Source organism: Rosa chinensis, chromosome 1 (assembly GCF_002994745.2).
Source record: "Rosa chinensis cultivar Old Blush chromosome 1, RchiOBHm-V2, whole genome shotgun sequence".
Lineage (NCBI taxonomy): Eukaryota > Viridiplantae > Streptophyta > Magnoliopsida > Rosales > Rosaceae > Rosa > Rosa chinensis.
Window position 1 is genome coordinate 43,877,072 of NC_037088.1, and position 11,346 is coordinate 43,888,417.

At 37.3% G+C, this 11,346-nt stretch overlaps 2 protein-coding genes across 2 annotated transcripts; one reads left to right on the forward strand and one right to left on the reverse strand.

Annotated features, from left to right (window-relative positions):
• The first annotated feature begins 2,358 nt into the window (after positions 1-2,358).
• Positions 2,359-5,629, forward strand: LOC112177252 (LOB domain-containing protein 18). Its single transcript, XM_024315549.2, has 2 exons — positions 2,359-3,100; positions 5,063-5,629. Exons 1-2 carry the CDS (start codon positions 2,750-2,752, stop codon positions 5,459-5,461), a joined length of 750 nt encoding a protein of 249 aa, XP_024171317.1. The 5' UTR covers positions 2,359-2,749; the 3' UTR covers positions 5,462-5,629.
• A 786-nt stretch (positions 5,630-6,415) lies between these two features.
• LOC112187434 (pentatricopeptide repeat-containing protein At1g01970) lies at positions 6,416-9,517 on the reverse strand. The gene is made up of 3 exons (XM_024326217.2): positions 8,818-9,517; positions 6,742-7,599; positions 6,416-6,634 (listed from the first exon to the last, which is right to left on the reverse strand). The coding sequence occupies exons 1-2, from the start codon at positions 9,280-9,282 to the stop codon at positions 6,808-6,810; spliced, it is 1,257 nt and encodes a 418-aa protein (XP_024181985.1). The 5' UTR covers positions 9,283-9,517; the 3' UTR covers positions 6,416-6,634; positions 6,742-6,807.
• Positions 9,518-11,346: the final 1,829 nt, after the last annotated feature.

Here is an 11,346-nt window from a genome sequence, read left to right on the forward strand (position 1 = left end):
AACCTTCTCTTTCAATAATAATGTCAATGTGTCATGTTCCAAACAATTTGATATTTAGATTGTTGTTAAAATTGTAGCAAAATTAACCAACTTGGATGTCTTTTAGTCAATAATCAAACAAATAGATGTAATATGCATATTTTTGTTGGACCATCATTTATTTGATATTGTTTCATGACTGAAATTAACTAAGTCCAATTTGAAGCGCGTAACTGAAGCTTCAAGTTTTGTCAAAAAAATAAAAACTGAAGCTTCAAGTTCATTAAAAAAAAATATTAGTTGTTCTTTACCAAGTTACCACGTACAATATAAAACAAGCTGTTAAAGATGGTGCGATAATCAGATATATGCAACTACAGTACTTAATCAAACCTTTTTCCAAATCAGCTAACTATATATCTACAATGTTATCCATCTAGTTTCCAAATAAAATAGAAAGTTATATGTTTAATTAAGGGAGCGTTTACTAATTATTTTGAATGACAATGAAAATGGATAGAATGATTACTAGGTAAAAATATTCTTACGTTTACTAACACATAGGAATCATAATGATTTCAGATAAAAGTATTCATGCATCTACTAACACATGAAAGAATCGGAATCGGAATTGATTACGAAAATGGGAGATGAGTTTAGGAATCAAAGCCTTTGGAATCAAGACCAATTCATTTCTTCTCCCATTCTATTAGTTGTCTCTAATTCATGATTATTTTCCATTCTAATTAAGTAAACGTGTCATAAGTGTAAGTTTTGTTGATAAGAAAAGATTAGTACAAAAGTAATTAATGAAAACTAGTCATTTTAAGACACATTTGTGAGATTTCAAGCCACAATTTTGTCTACCTTACATAATAGCTAGATTGCACTGACACATGGACGAATTTTTCTATGTGCGCTAAGATATTTCAATGTAAAGCGTGATCACTCACTGTAAAAGTGAACCCTATATCACGTTTTCTGAGTTCGATCCCACATGAAATATACAAAGAAGTGACCGTTATTCTTTAATAAAGACGAGATCACTTAGTTGAAAAAACTAAGGCTCCGTTTGGAATTGCTTTGCTTTAAAAAAAATAAGCTTTTGTTCAAAATTTTAGGTTTTATTGTGTTTGGTAAATAAATAAAAAGCAGCTTTAATTGAAAGTTATGGGTCACTGACAGCAGATTTTAGAAGCAGCCCAGAGGTTGCTTTTAGAAGCTGATGTGGATCAAAATATGCTCTGCAGTTGTTTTATGTACTGACAGCACTTTGAAAAATATTATTTACCAAACACGAAACTGTTTTAATTCACAGCTGATTATTCTCATAACACAGCATTAACAATTTTTTTTTAAAAGTCACAGCAATCTCAAACTAGTCCTAAAGTGGATTTTAGTTTTAGTTTTTTTGCTTTAAAAAAAAATGTATTTCTTGATTTATTTAGAAAACCTTTTATCTTGATACCAATTGTTAGTTAATTAGTAACAAACACAACAAGAGTAGGTTTAATTTCCAACCATTTAATTTGTAAACCTTGTTTCTGAAATTTCCAGAGTGCAACCTCTAGATGTCTAAGGAATTTTGCGTAATTAAACCTCTATTCTCTTGCGTTTAGATAAAATTATCTTTCATTTTCAGAAGATGTCGACGATGCCTTGTTCGAATACAACTATCTAATCATCATATATAGGCAGTGGACCCTTATCTTATTTGGTACCTTTTTCTAAGTATAGCTAGTACTCAAGGCTGCTTAAGAAATAATTAATGAGCTAAGAGTAAGATATTTAGTACTATTTCAACTTCATCTCGTGCCAGTTTTTCTTCCATCTTGATTTTTCTAAATTTACAAAACTAGTAAAATGTCGCTTCGTATAAGATACACCAGTAAGCTGCAGTAATTTAAATTAATACAGTATCCATGTAAGAACATATTACCCTGGAAAGAAAAGTTAAAACTGCTCGCGATCCATTTATGTATATCTTTGAAACTCAAGCTTCATTTTGGCTTTTCATATCGAAAAGGAAAGTTAAAAGAAAAATGAAGGTCATTTTCAAACGTTGAGAGAGAAAGTGAGAGATGGAGATGGCGTCTTTTGCCCTCCACGCAGCTTAAAACACGCAGACTGGCAAACATAGGCAGACTCCTCGACACGTTTCGACCTTCCAAAATCCCATTCTTTTTGCTCCACAGCAACAACAAACCCACTTTCATATTCATACAGTTCTATCTGATTTAAGCCAGAAATTACTTATTTAATAATTAAATATATATGTAGCCAGCTAGACAGAGAGGGGGGAGAGAGAGAGAGAGAGAGAGGATGATCGGTTTTACTAGCTAGGGCTTATCGTATGTTTGCTTCACGCAAGAAGCTAAATGTTGGTATTAAGCGTTTGCTCTCTCGCGTGGCTTTAAAGTCTTCTTCTTCCTCCTCTTCTAATCTTCTCTCTAGCTAAAGCTAAAGGTAGTTTTGTTTGTTTTTAATATCACAATATTCACACACACCCTTTAACCTCCACTCACTCAATAAGAACAACCCATTAACCCCAGAACAAAACCAAAACAAAACCACCACCAAACCCCAAACACCCTTCTTTTTTCCGCTCCCAAAACATTAATGGCACCACTCATCATCATCACCTTCACGATCTTAAACCCCCTCAAATACTCATAAATACCAAATCAAGCAAATCAATCAGAGCAAGCAAATCAATTAAGATTGCCCCCAATTCAGAAAGAAAAGAACCTCTCTCTCTCGAGAGAGAGAAATGAATGCGACAACAAACCCTACTGGTGGTTGCTCTGGCGGCGGTGGGGGGAGCAGTAGTGGAGGGAGCGCCGGAGGAGGAAACGCCGGACCGTGTGGCGCGTGTAAGTTCTTGAGGAGGAAGTGCGTGGCGGGATGCATATTTGCACCCTACTTCGATTCGGAGCAAGGGGCAGCTCACTTTGCGGCGGTGCACAAGGTGTTCGGAGCCAGCAATGTCTCCAAGCTTCTTCATCATATTCCGGCTCACAAGCGGCCAGACGCCGTCCTCACTGTTTGTTTTGAGGCTCAAGCTAGGCTCAAAGATCCGGTCTACGGCTGTGTTGCTCACATCTTTGCTCTTCAACAACAGGTGCACACATACTATACATATTAACATATATATACGATTAATTGACTTGATTTGATTATTTAATCAATCAATCTCTGTACCGACTTCGTTGATGAAGATTTAATTAATTGTGATCATGATTCAGTGACTCATGATCTTGACATATTCTGGTATCCCATCCCTTTACTTTCTTAATTGTCTGACCTTTTTTCTCAATAACCCATTTCTGGAAAATTTAATCCAAAACAAAACTTTTTTTTTCCTGGTTCAATCCAAAACCTTTCTTTTTCACTTTTGGGTAGCTGTAGGCCAATGATTTCTTATTTTTCAACTTACATTGACCCAAAGAGTTACTTCAGTAAAGGTTGATATGAAGGGCACCCATGCCCTTATTGACAGGGAGGAGGTGTCCTGATGTCTTCTGAACTGAGGGTTTGGTAGCCCTAGTGAGAAACACAATTAATTAAAAGCTTAGAAAACCAAATCAAGGAAGAATAAAATGCTAATAGGGGACAGTTTTGTGCTTTACTGAAATCTAGAGGGCCTCTTTGATTAAGAAATCTTGTGGTCGGCGGTTACTGTATACAAAATGGTTCATTCATAGAGCCCTACTGGTTTGTTTGTGCCATCTTTCTGTGCAAAATGTGGGTTCTTCCTTTGCTGGTATTAAGGAAATGGTCGGTTTCCTGCTTCTTCAATTTAATTGGTCATTTCTTATACAATCGCATTTATTTATTTTTATATATTCAGTATTTTCGGGGGAAAGTGGAAACTAGTTTGTTTAGTTTTCCATATTTTATTTGTCATTCATTTTATCTCTTTTTCAGAAATTTGCTTACCTAGTCATGTGACTCATGTCTACTGTGTGGATCTACTCTGACTGATTGTGAGTGTAGATGAAGTACCTATACATATGTACATTTACAGTAAATTAGATGACTAGTAACTACTTTCTTTATTTCCCAGAACTATTTATAGTCTTTGGTCAATATATATAATCAAATTTGTAAGACAATTATTTCATGCATTAAATGTGATGACATGAAAAAGAGATTATATTATATAAATGATGCTAATCTCTTTCCACCCTCTTTGTTACAATAAAACTGTTGGCGTCTAATTTACAATTTGATGTCGCATTTTTCACGTGATCGTTCTTATATCACATTAACTTACAAGTTGGTGTCGCTTTTTTCACGTGAACATTCTAGTGCAAAGTGAGCGTTTCATCTTTGTAAAAGATGTTGCAAATGAAAAGCTAACAAAGACGAAAACTTTTATAATTGTGACCATGGGTCGCATGTAGATTGATAGTCTTTAAATTTAAATTTTTCTGATTATTTAAGAGTAATTAATTTGTCTACGTCATCTCGCTTTGCATTCATATTTTTTGACGAACAAAAAACAAATATTTCATAAATGTTGAGGTGGTTTCCGTTTAAATTAGAGAAATTTATATGATGGATGACGTAGTCATAAGTCATAACCATATGAAATGGTTTGATGATAGTAGATCTAATTACGTGATTGTCTAGAAATGTGGGGAGTAACGTTACAAGTTTGTTTTTCAGAGAGTAGCTCGAGTCAAAACTCAAAACTATGTCTTTATATGCCATAGTATTACTAATATAATAATAGTATTCAACGAACCCAACCTCAGCTTCGCTAACTCCAAGAAGAAATTAATATGCAGAAGAAACTTTGTTCATTCTTCTGAGAATGCTTAATTTGCTCGCAAGGCCATGTTCTAATACGCCCTTTTAGTATAAACAAAGCTAAGGAACCCTTAAATTTGTCTCAAACCACAATTATACTATCAGTCTGGATTATCTTCTACTATATTGCATATTAATTCAAGTAAGTTTTACTTAATCTTTTACAGTCAGAGAAAGCTTTTGTGAAACTTCATCACTTCCTTGTTGTATGGTCTTACTCTTTTTTACTTTTTGGGTTTACTGTATGTTTTGTGTACATAATACACAGGTGGTGAATTTACAAGCCGAGATCTCATACTTGCAAGCCCACCTAGCAACAATGGAGCTTCCATCACCTCCTCCGCCCCCTCCGCCACTAATCGCTCAACCTCCACTCTCCATTGCAGACCTTCCTTCAGCCCCCATGCCCGCAACGTACGATTTGTCCTCGCTTTTCGAACCCATGGTGCAGCCAACTGCTTGGGTCATGCAACAGCGCGCGCTGCTGCACAACCAACATCATCAGTTCGCAAGCGGTTCTGGTGGTTCCTCATCGAGTGGCGGTGGTGGCGGTGGTAGTGGCGATCTTCAAGCTTTGGCTCGTGAACTGCTCCACAGGCATACTGGTTCTCCGTCGGGGTCGGTGCCGTGCTCTGAGGCTTCACCATCTCAGTCTATGTCCAAATGAGACTGATGGCCGAGCTAATTGATCAATTAAATTTAAGAGTACTTGCCTGATGATGAGGTGTATGTCAATCATATATATTAGCTAGGTTGTTCCAATGGGCAAGTAATGTTCATTAGTGACTGATTTATAAATATTTTTTTTTATTGAACTTTGTTCCTTACTTGCATGCATGCATGGTTTCTCTTTTCTTCTAAATGCTAGTTAAACTCAAGATTATATACCTGGTATATATAGGCTAATGAGAGAATGTGGATCACATGTAATCGGAAAAGGGCTACGCCAAATGGATAGTATTAGAGAGTGACGGAGATCATGAATAATTTTATGCAAGGATATAGAACTGATCGATATCAGTGCATGCCAGACTTTGTGTTGGGAGCACAAGGCCATAGGTTGCAACTGAACATGTGTGAGGTTTTATCTCAAAAGATTTAAGATTGAACAATTTGAAAAAAAAAAAAAAAAAAAACTATTTAATATACCCAATTATGTTGAAACCCACATACTTAGAATGATAATGAACTGATCGATCAAGTTTTTGGCTGACTTGGTCTTTGATTTGACTGCTAATCATATGCATTGTCTTGCATTCAACATGGACATCAAACAATATAGTAAACTTTCCTAATTACTATTTTGTAAAGTTGTGGATAATTACAAGAGGATTTGTTCACATAAGCTAAGCCTTCCTTAAGTGACGCCCTGATTCGACCTCTTGGCCCTTGGGCCTATCTATAAAGTATAAACGTAATGAGAATCTGATACTTACGGATTTCAACCCTATAGGAAGGTGCTGAAAAAGACATCGGATAATCTTAAATTTTCCTCATCCACGTGATCCAACTTGCCTGTTAGATAGGCCAGACAAGGTAGAAAGAACCCAATATCGCCAGACAAGGTAGAAAGAACCCAATATCCAAGGAATCAATATAGCAATTTCAAGAAGAAGATACATAACAAGCTCCAAGGACAATGACTCATTCATTCCATCACATTGTTCTAGCACAAGATGATTTAAGCAGCTAAGCTTAAGTGGGCATTCATCGATTCAACTTACAGTCCCCGCTTAGTGCAGAGTTGTTTACTTCATTCTTTGGGCTGCTGCATCCGCACGAACAAGGCCACATTACTAAACAACAGTAGTTGTTATGAATAACGCACCGTCTTTGTTTTCTGTAATGGCCCATCAAATATTTTTGGCAGGAAAGCAAACTCAGATATATGATCCAGTTCTTCGAATCTAACAATAAAATGGATTTGAAGGCAAATTCCGATCTTACCACTTGTGTGTTCTTCGCAACTGAAGCTGACGTCCGCAATGTGAAACATAAAACTTGAGATGGAAACTAGGAAGCAGGAATTCCAGAATTGGCTTCTGTTGCTGCAAATTCTCTCAAGACCATATCCACCTCTTCCACAACTCCTAGTTTTCTAAACCATCCAGCCAGTGTTTCTGCAGCTTCTTTCCCAACCATGATACCTTCTCTCTCCAACCCCATCAGAAACTTCAATGCCATTTGAAGCTTATTCTCCTTTTCGTATGCAGCCAACATTAGAGCTATGCATTTATCACTGGGTTTAAGACCAGCCTTCCTCATATTTTCAAACGCAGCACGTGCCTTTTGACTTTGACCTGATGTACCATATGCATTTATGAGAAGTCCACATATCTTAGCATCTGGAGAAATACCAGCTAGCTGAACTGCATTGAATACCCTTTGAGCTCCTTCAGTATCACCAATCATTGAGTATGCTCTTAACAATGCCTTGTAAACTTCACTTCCAGCATAAATTTCTTGGGCATCCATTTCTATGAGTAAATTCTCTCCCTGATCAGGCATTCCAGCTCTAATGTAGGCCATGATCATTGAGCCATATGATCTTTTATCTAATTGCTGTCCAAGGAGCTTAATTTCTTCAAAAGTATCCTCAGCCAGCTTAAGATGTCCAGCCTTGCTATACATGTCAATCATGGCAGTTAGCGTTACCTGATCACAGACGAAGCCTCTAGACTTCATGTTTGAAAGGGTGTTTTCAGCGTCCTCAATTCGGTTTTGCTTCCCATAACCATGGATTATTTTCGTATAGTCACGCACATTGGCTTCAAAAGATTCATCTAGTACAGCAATTTCTGCCACCTGTGAAAAATTCAAGAATTACATGGACTTACAGTTATAGATAGGCTTGCAATTTTAAAATGTGCTTGCAGAAACATATAATGTCAGCAAGTTTCTTTGAAAAACACCAAGAGTTCAAAGTTTAAATATTTCAAAGAAGAATGAGTGATTAGGTGTTGGCTTTGTTTTAACCATCTGAAGAAAAAGGATAACTCAATTTGCACTGTGCTACTTGGAAATAAAATGTGATTCTCTCCCGATTTTTTGGTTAGCTAAAACCTTTATAATGTTAAGAAGAAGAAAAATGTTAATAAAAATTAGGAAGATAGTGAACATCTGTTAACAAGGATCAATCAAAACTAGAAAATTCTATATAAGCATCTGAGGATAGTTAGGCTACATAATATGGAAGTAAACTAGTGGATGTCAGTAAACTTATTGGTGAGAGTAAGAGGAGATCAAGATGACCCAAGCAAACTGGAGGTCTACAAAATACAATCAAATAAAGGGAATAGGGCTAAATGTTGAAAGAAATTCAACATTTAACATTGCCAGACAGCTCTTTGCCTTGCAGTTAGCACCCATCTGTCTTACAAATTCAGAAAGAAGACACCTAAGCCAGGATTCCCAACAGGAAGAGAACTCACATAAGATGATAAAAGGGTTTCTAGAGCAAGAACCATCTTGAAAAATGATTTTACACCATTTGAACTGAACTTCAAGAGTTTTAACCAGAACTTTCAATTTCAGAGAATTGTAAATATGAACAAATTATTTCACATGCTCAAAAATTCTTAGGTGTAACAAATTGACCAACTCTGTGTTCCTATCAGCCACACCTTAACACCCATGACCACCAAAGAGTCCTTAATCTCCCTAGTGGGATTAGACAACACCAAAAATGCTCAATCTTCTGATACATCATTAGCAATTGAGGTCGACTTTATCAAAACTCTAGATCAGATTAGGTTTTAACACACACCACTCCTTATATCTCAGTAGCATATTAAAAATCTAACCATAACTGGCTGAACATAGACAAAATTCCATTCAAGAATCCCTCTGCTTTTAACTTTTAGAGACAGAAATCAAGAATTCATCTCCTCAAAAGTTACTAAAAACACTACAAAAGCAAATGACAATGAAAGCTCAAAGCAAACATATCAAGCATAACACAACATCCCCAATAAGCTTAAAAACATAATATATATATATATATATATATATATATATATGTACCTGAAGATAAAGTGGGTGATCTTTAATCCTCAGTTCTTTAAGAACCGCAAGCCAGTCAGCCCTGCAAGGCTTCATAATGCTAACCCAAGCATCCAACACCTCACAAAGACTCCCTTTCTCAGGAGAGAAGCAAATAATCTGCTTCATCAAAGCCTGGCAACGCTTGCTCATCTTGGGAGGGAGTTCATCTATAGCTTCTTGCTGGGCTTCTGTAATATCAGGACCTATCACACCCCACTTAAACCTCGGCTTCCCTTCTGTATTTCCATTCATTGCTGTCTCTTCTACACTTAGAGCCATCAATGGTGGCTGAAAACGGTGGCTGGAAGAGCAAAGATTCATGGGTTTTGGCCGGAAAATGTTGCCGGAGAATTGGGGGAGGTGGGTTTTTCTGGGTTCGTTGAGTGTTGGGTTTGGTGGGTGGGGATAGCGAAAGCAAACCGCATTGGAAACAGAGGTGGCCATGAAAGGTTTGTGACACAGTGCTGTGAAAACGAAGAAGGAATTGGGAGAAATTGGGGTGAGCAAAAGTGAGAGTAGAGATGAAGAGTAATGTTGTTCAGGTTGTGAAAATATTAGGTGCGGCAGCCATGCCAATTAGGCATGCTGGGGAAGAAGAAGCAAGGTTCGGTAGTGAAGTGAGAAACAGGCAACGGCAGAAGTTCCCGGGTTATTGCGTAAGGTTGGGCTTGATTTCCCCTTTTCTATTTTCAATGATAAGCTGAGACAATAATTAATAGGGAAAATCGTCCGTACAGTATCTAACCTTTTCCCTATTCTAAATTTCAGTACCTCACATTTAGAAAATATCAGAACGGTACCTGAGGTTTTGACCCCGACCGAAGATCGGTACCTAGTGCCGTTACCTTCATTACAAAAATTGACAGCTGAAGGATATTTTCGTCTTTTCATATTTTAATATATTATTTTTTATCTAATTCATTTTGTTTATATTTTCTTTTTCTCTCTCACTATCATACCCCCCCCCCCCAACTCTCTCTCTCTCTCGGCCCCGTTCAAACCCAGAACCCTTCCTTGTAATCTACATCATGTCTCCTCTTCTTCCTCCCTAAATCACTCATTGATGAGAGCCCTCTCCAGCTACTCCACCCTCTGCAACAATGATCCTAGCAGCCGAGTTTGCCTGTGAACCACTCCATCACCAGACCCACCATCTTCTCTAGTAGCTCCTCTTTTTTCTTGCTTTGCATTGAATTAGAGTTGAACCCAACTTTAAACCCAGCCAAGGAGTAAACCCAATGACTTGCTCAAGGACTTGGCTTTGTCTGGGTTTCGGGAAATCGAAGTGATCGACATGGAAATCTTCTCAAGTTGTTTTCCTTTAACCACTTTGGTGGTGTTATGTGTTGAAATTTGCTACGAGTGTTGTTTGAATCACAAAGTTTGGGTATGGGGTCGTGTGGTTGTGGTTGTGGTTGTGGCTGTGGTTGTGGTTGTGGTGGTGGTGGCTGATGAATGATGGCTTTCCAATTCCTCTGCCGCCTCCTATCGAAGCCAGCCACTCCCACCTCTCGAGCAACTCTGCTGGAGTGCTGTTGCTGTGATGGTGATGGTGGCTCACCGACTCTGCTGGAGTGTTGTTGTGCTGCTGCGCCACCTTGAAATTGCTGATGCCCGACCACCACTTGAACCTTCCCGCCGCCGCCGCCTAAGCCCTTCCCACCTACGACCCTCCTAACCCTTTCACTTAGCATTCATGTATAAAAAAAAGTTTTTTTTTAATTATATTATGAGAAGAAAAAAGGTTATTAAAAAAAAGGGTAAATTGGTCATTTAATGATCAAAATATGCCAGCTGTCAGTTTTTGTAACGGAGGTAACGGCACCAGGTACCGATCTTCGGTCGGGGTCAGAACCTTAGGTACCGTTATGATATTTTCTGAACGTGAGGTACTAAATTTTAGAATGGGGAAAATGTCAGGTACTGTACGGACGATTTTTCCTAATTAATATTTAAGGACAAAACTAAATATGGGCTTGGCTAACTGTTTTCTTAAACATGGACTTGTTTGGATACCAGGTGTTCAAACCACTCGATGAATTTATTCATTTTATCAATATGGGAATTCGTTATGAAAATTTACGCATTTGATTTTTTTTCTTCTTCTTCTTCTAACATGATTTGGGTTTCAGATGTATACTTTACTTACGGATTTGATTACAAAATAGTTCGACATGGTGCTTTCTAGTTACAAATTAGTGTTACGTAGTTACAATTTTGTGTAATTAGCAAAAGGGCATCATTGGTTTTTCATTTTTTATATGAAGTTTTTTCATTCTAAATTAATCTTATGCATAACTTTCGAGATGACAAACTACAACTTGAATATGAAATATAGCACCATGCTGCGTTTTAGTTATAATTTAGTGTGATTGACTACGTATATCTCTTGAACTTCCACATGTCAATGTATTAAATTGTGGTACATATGAGAGCTCTTTAACCAAATATAAACAAAGCAATGATGAAAGTATAAACTGAATATAAAAATTAAAACAACAGCTTCTC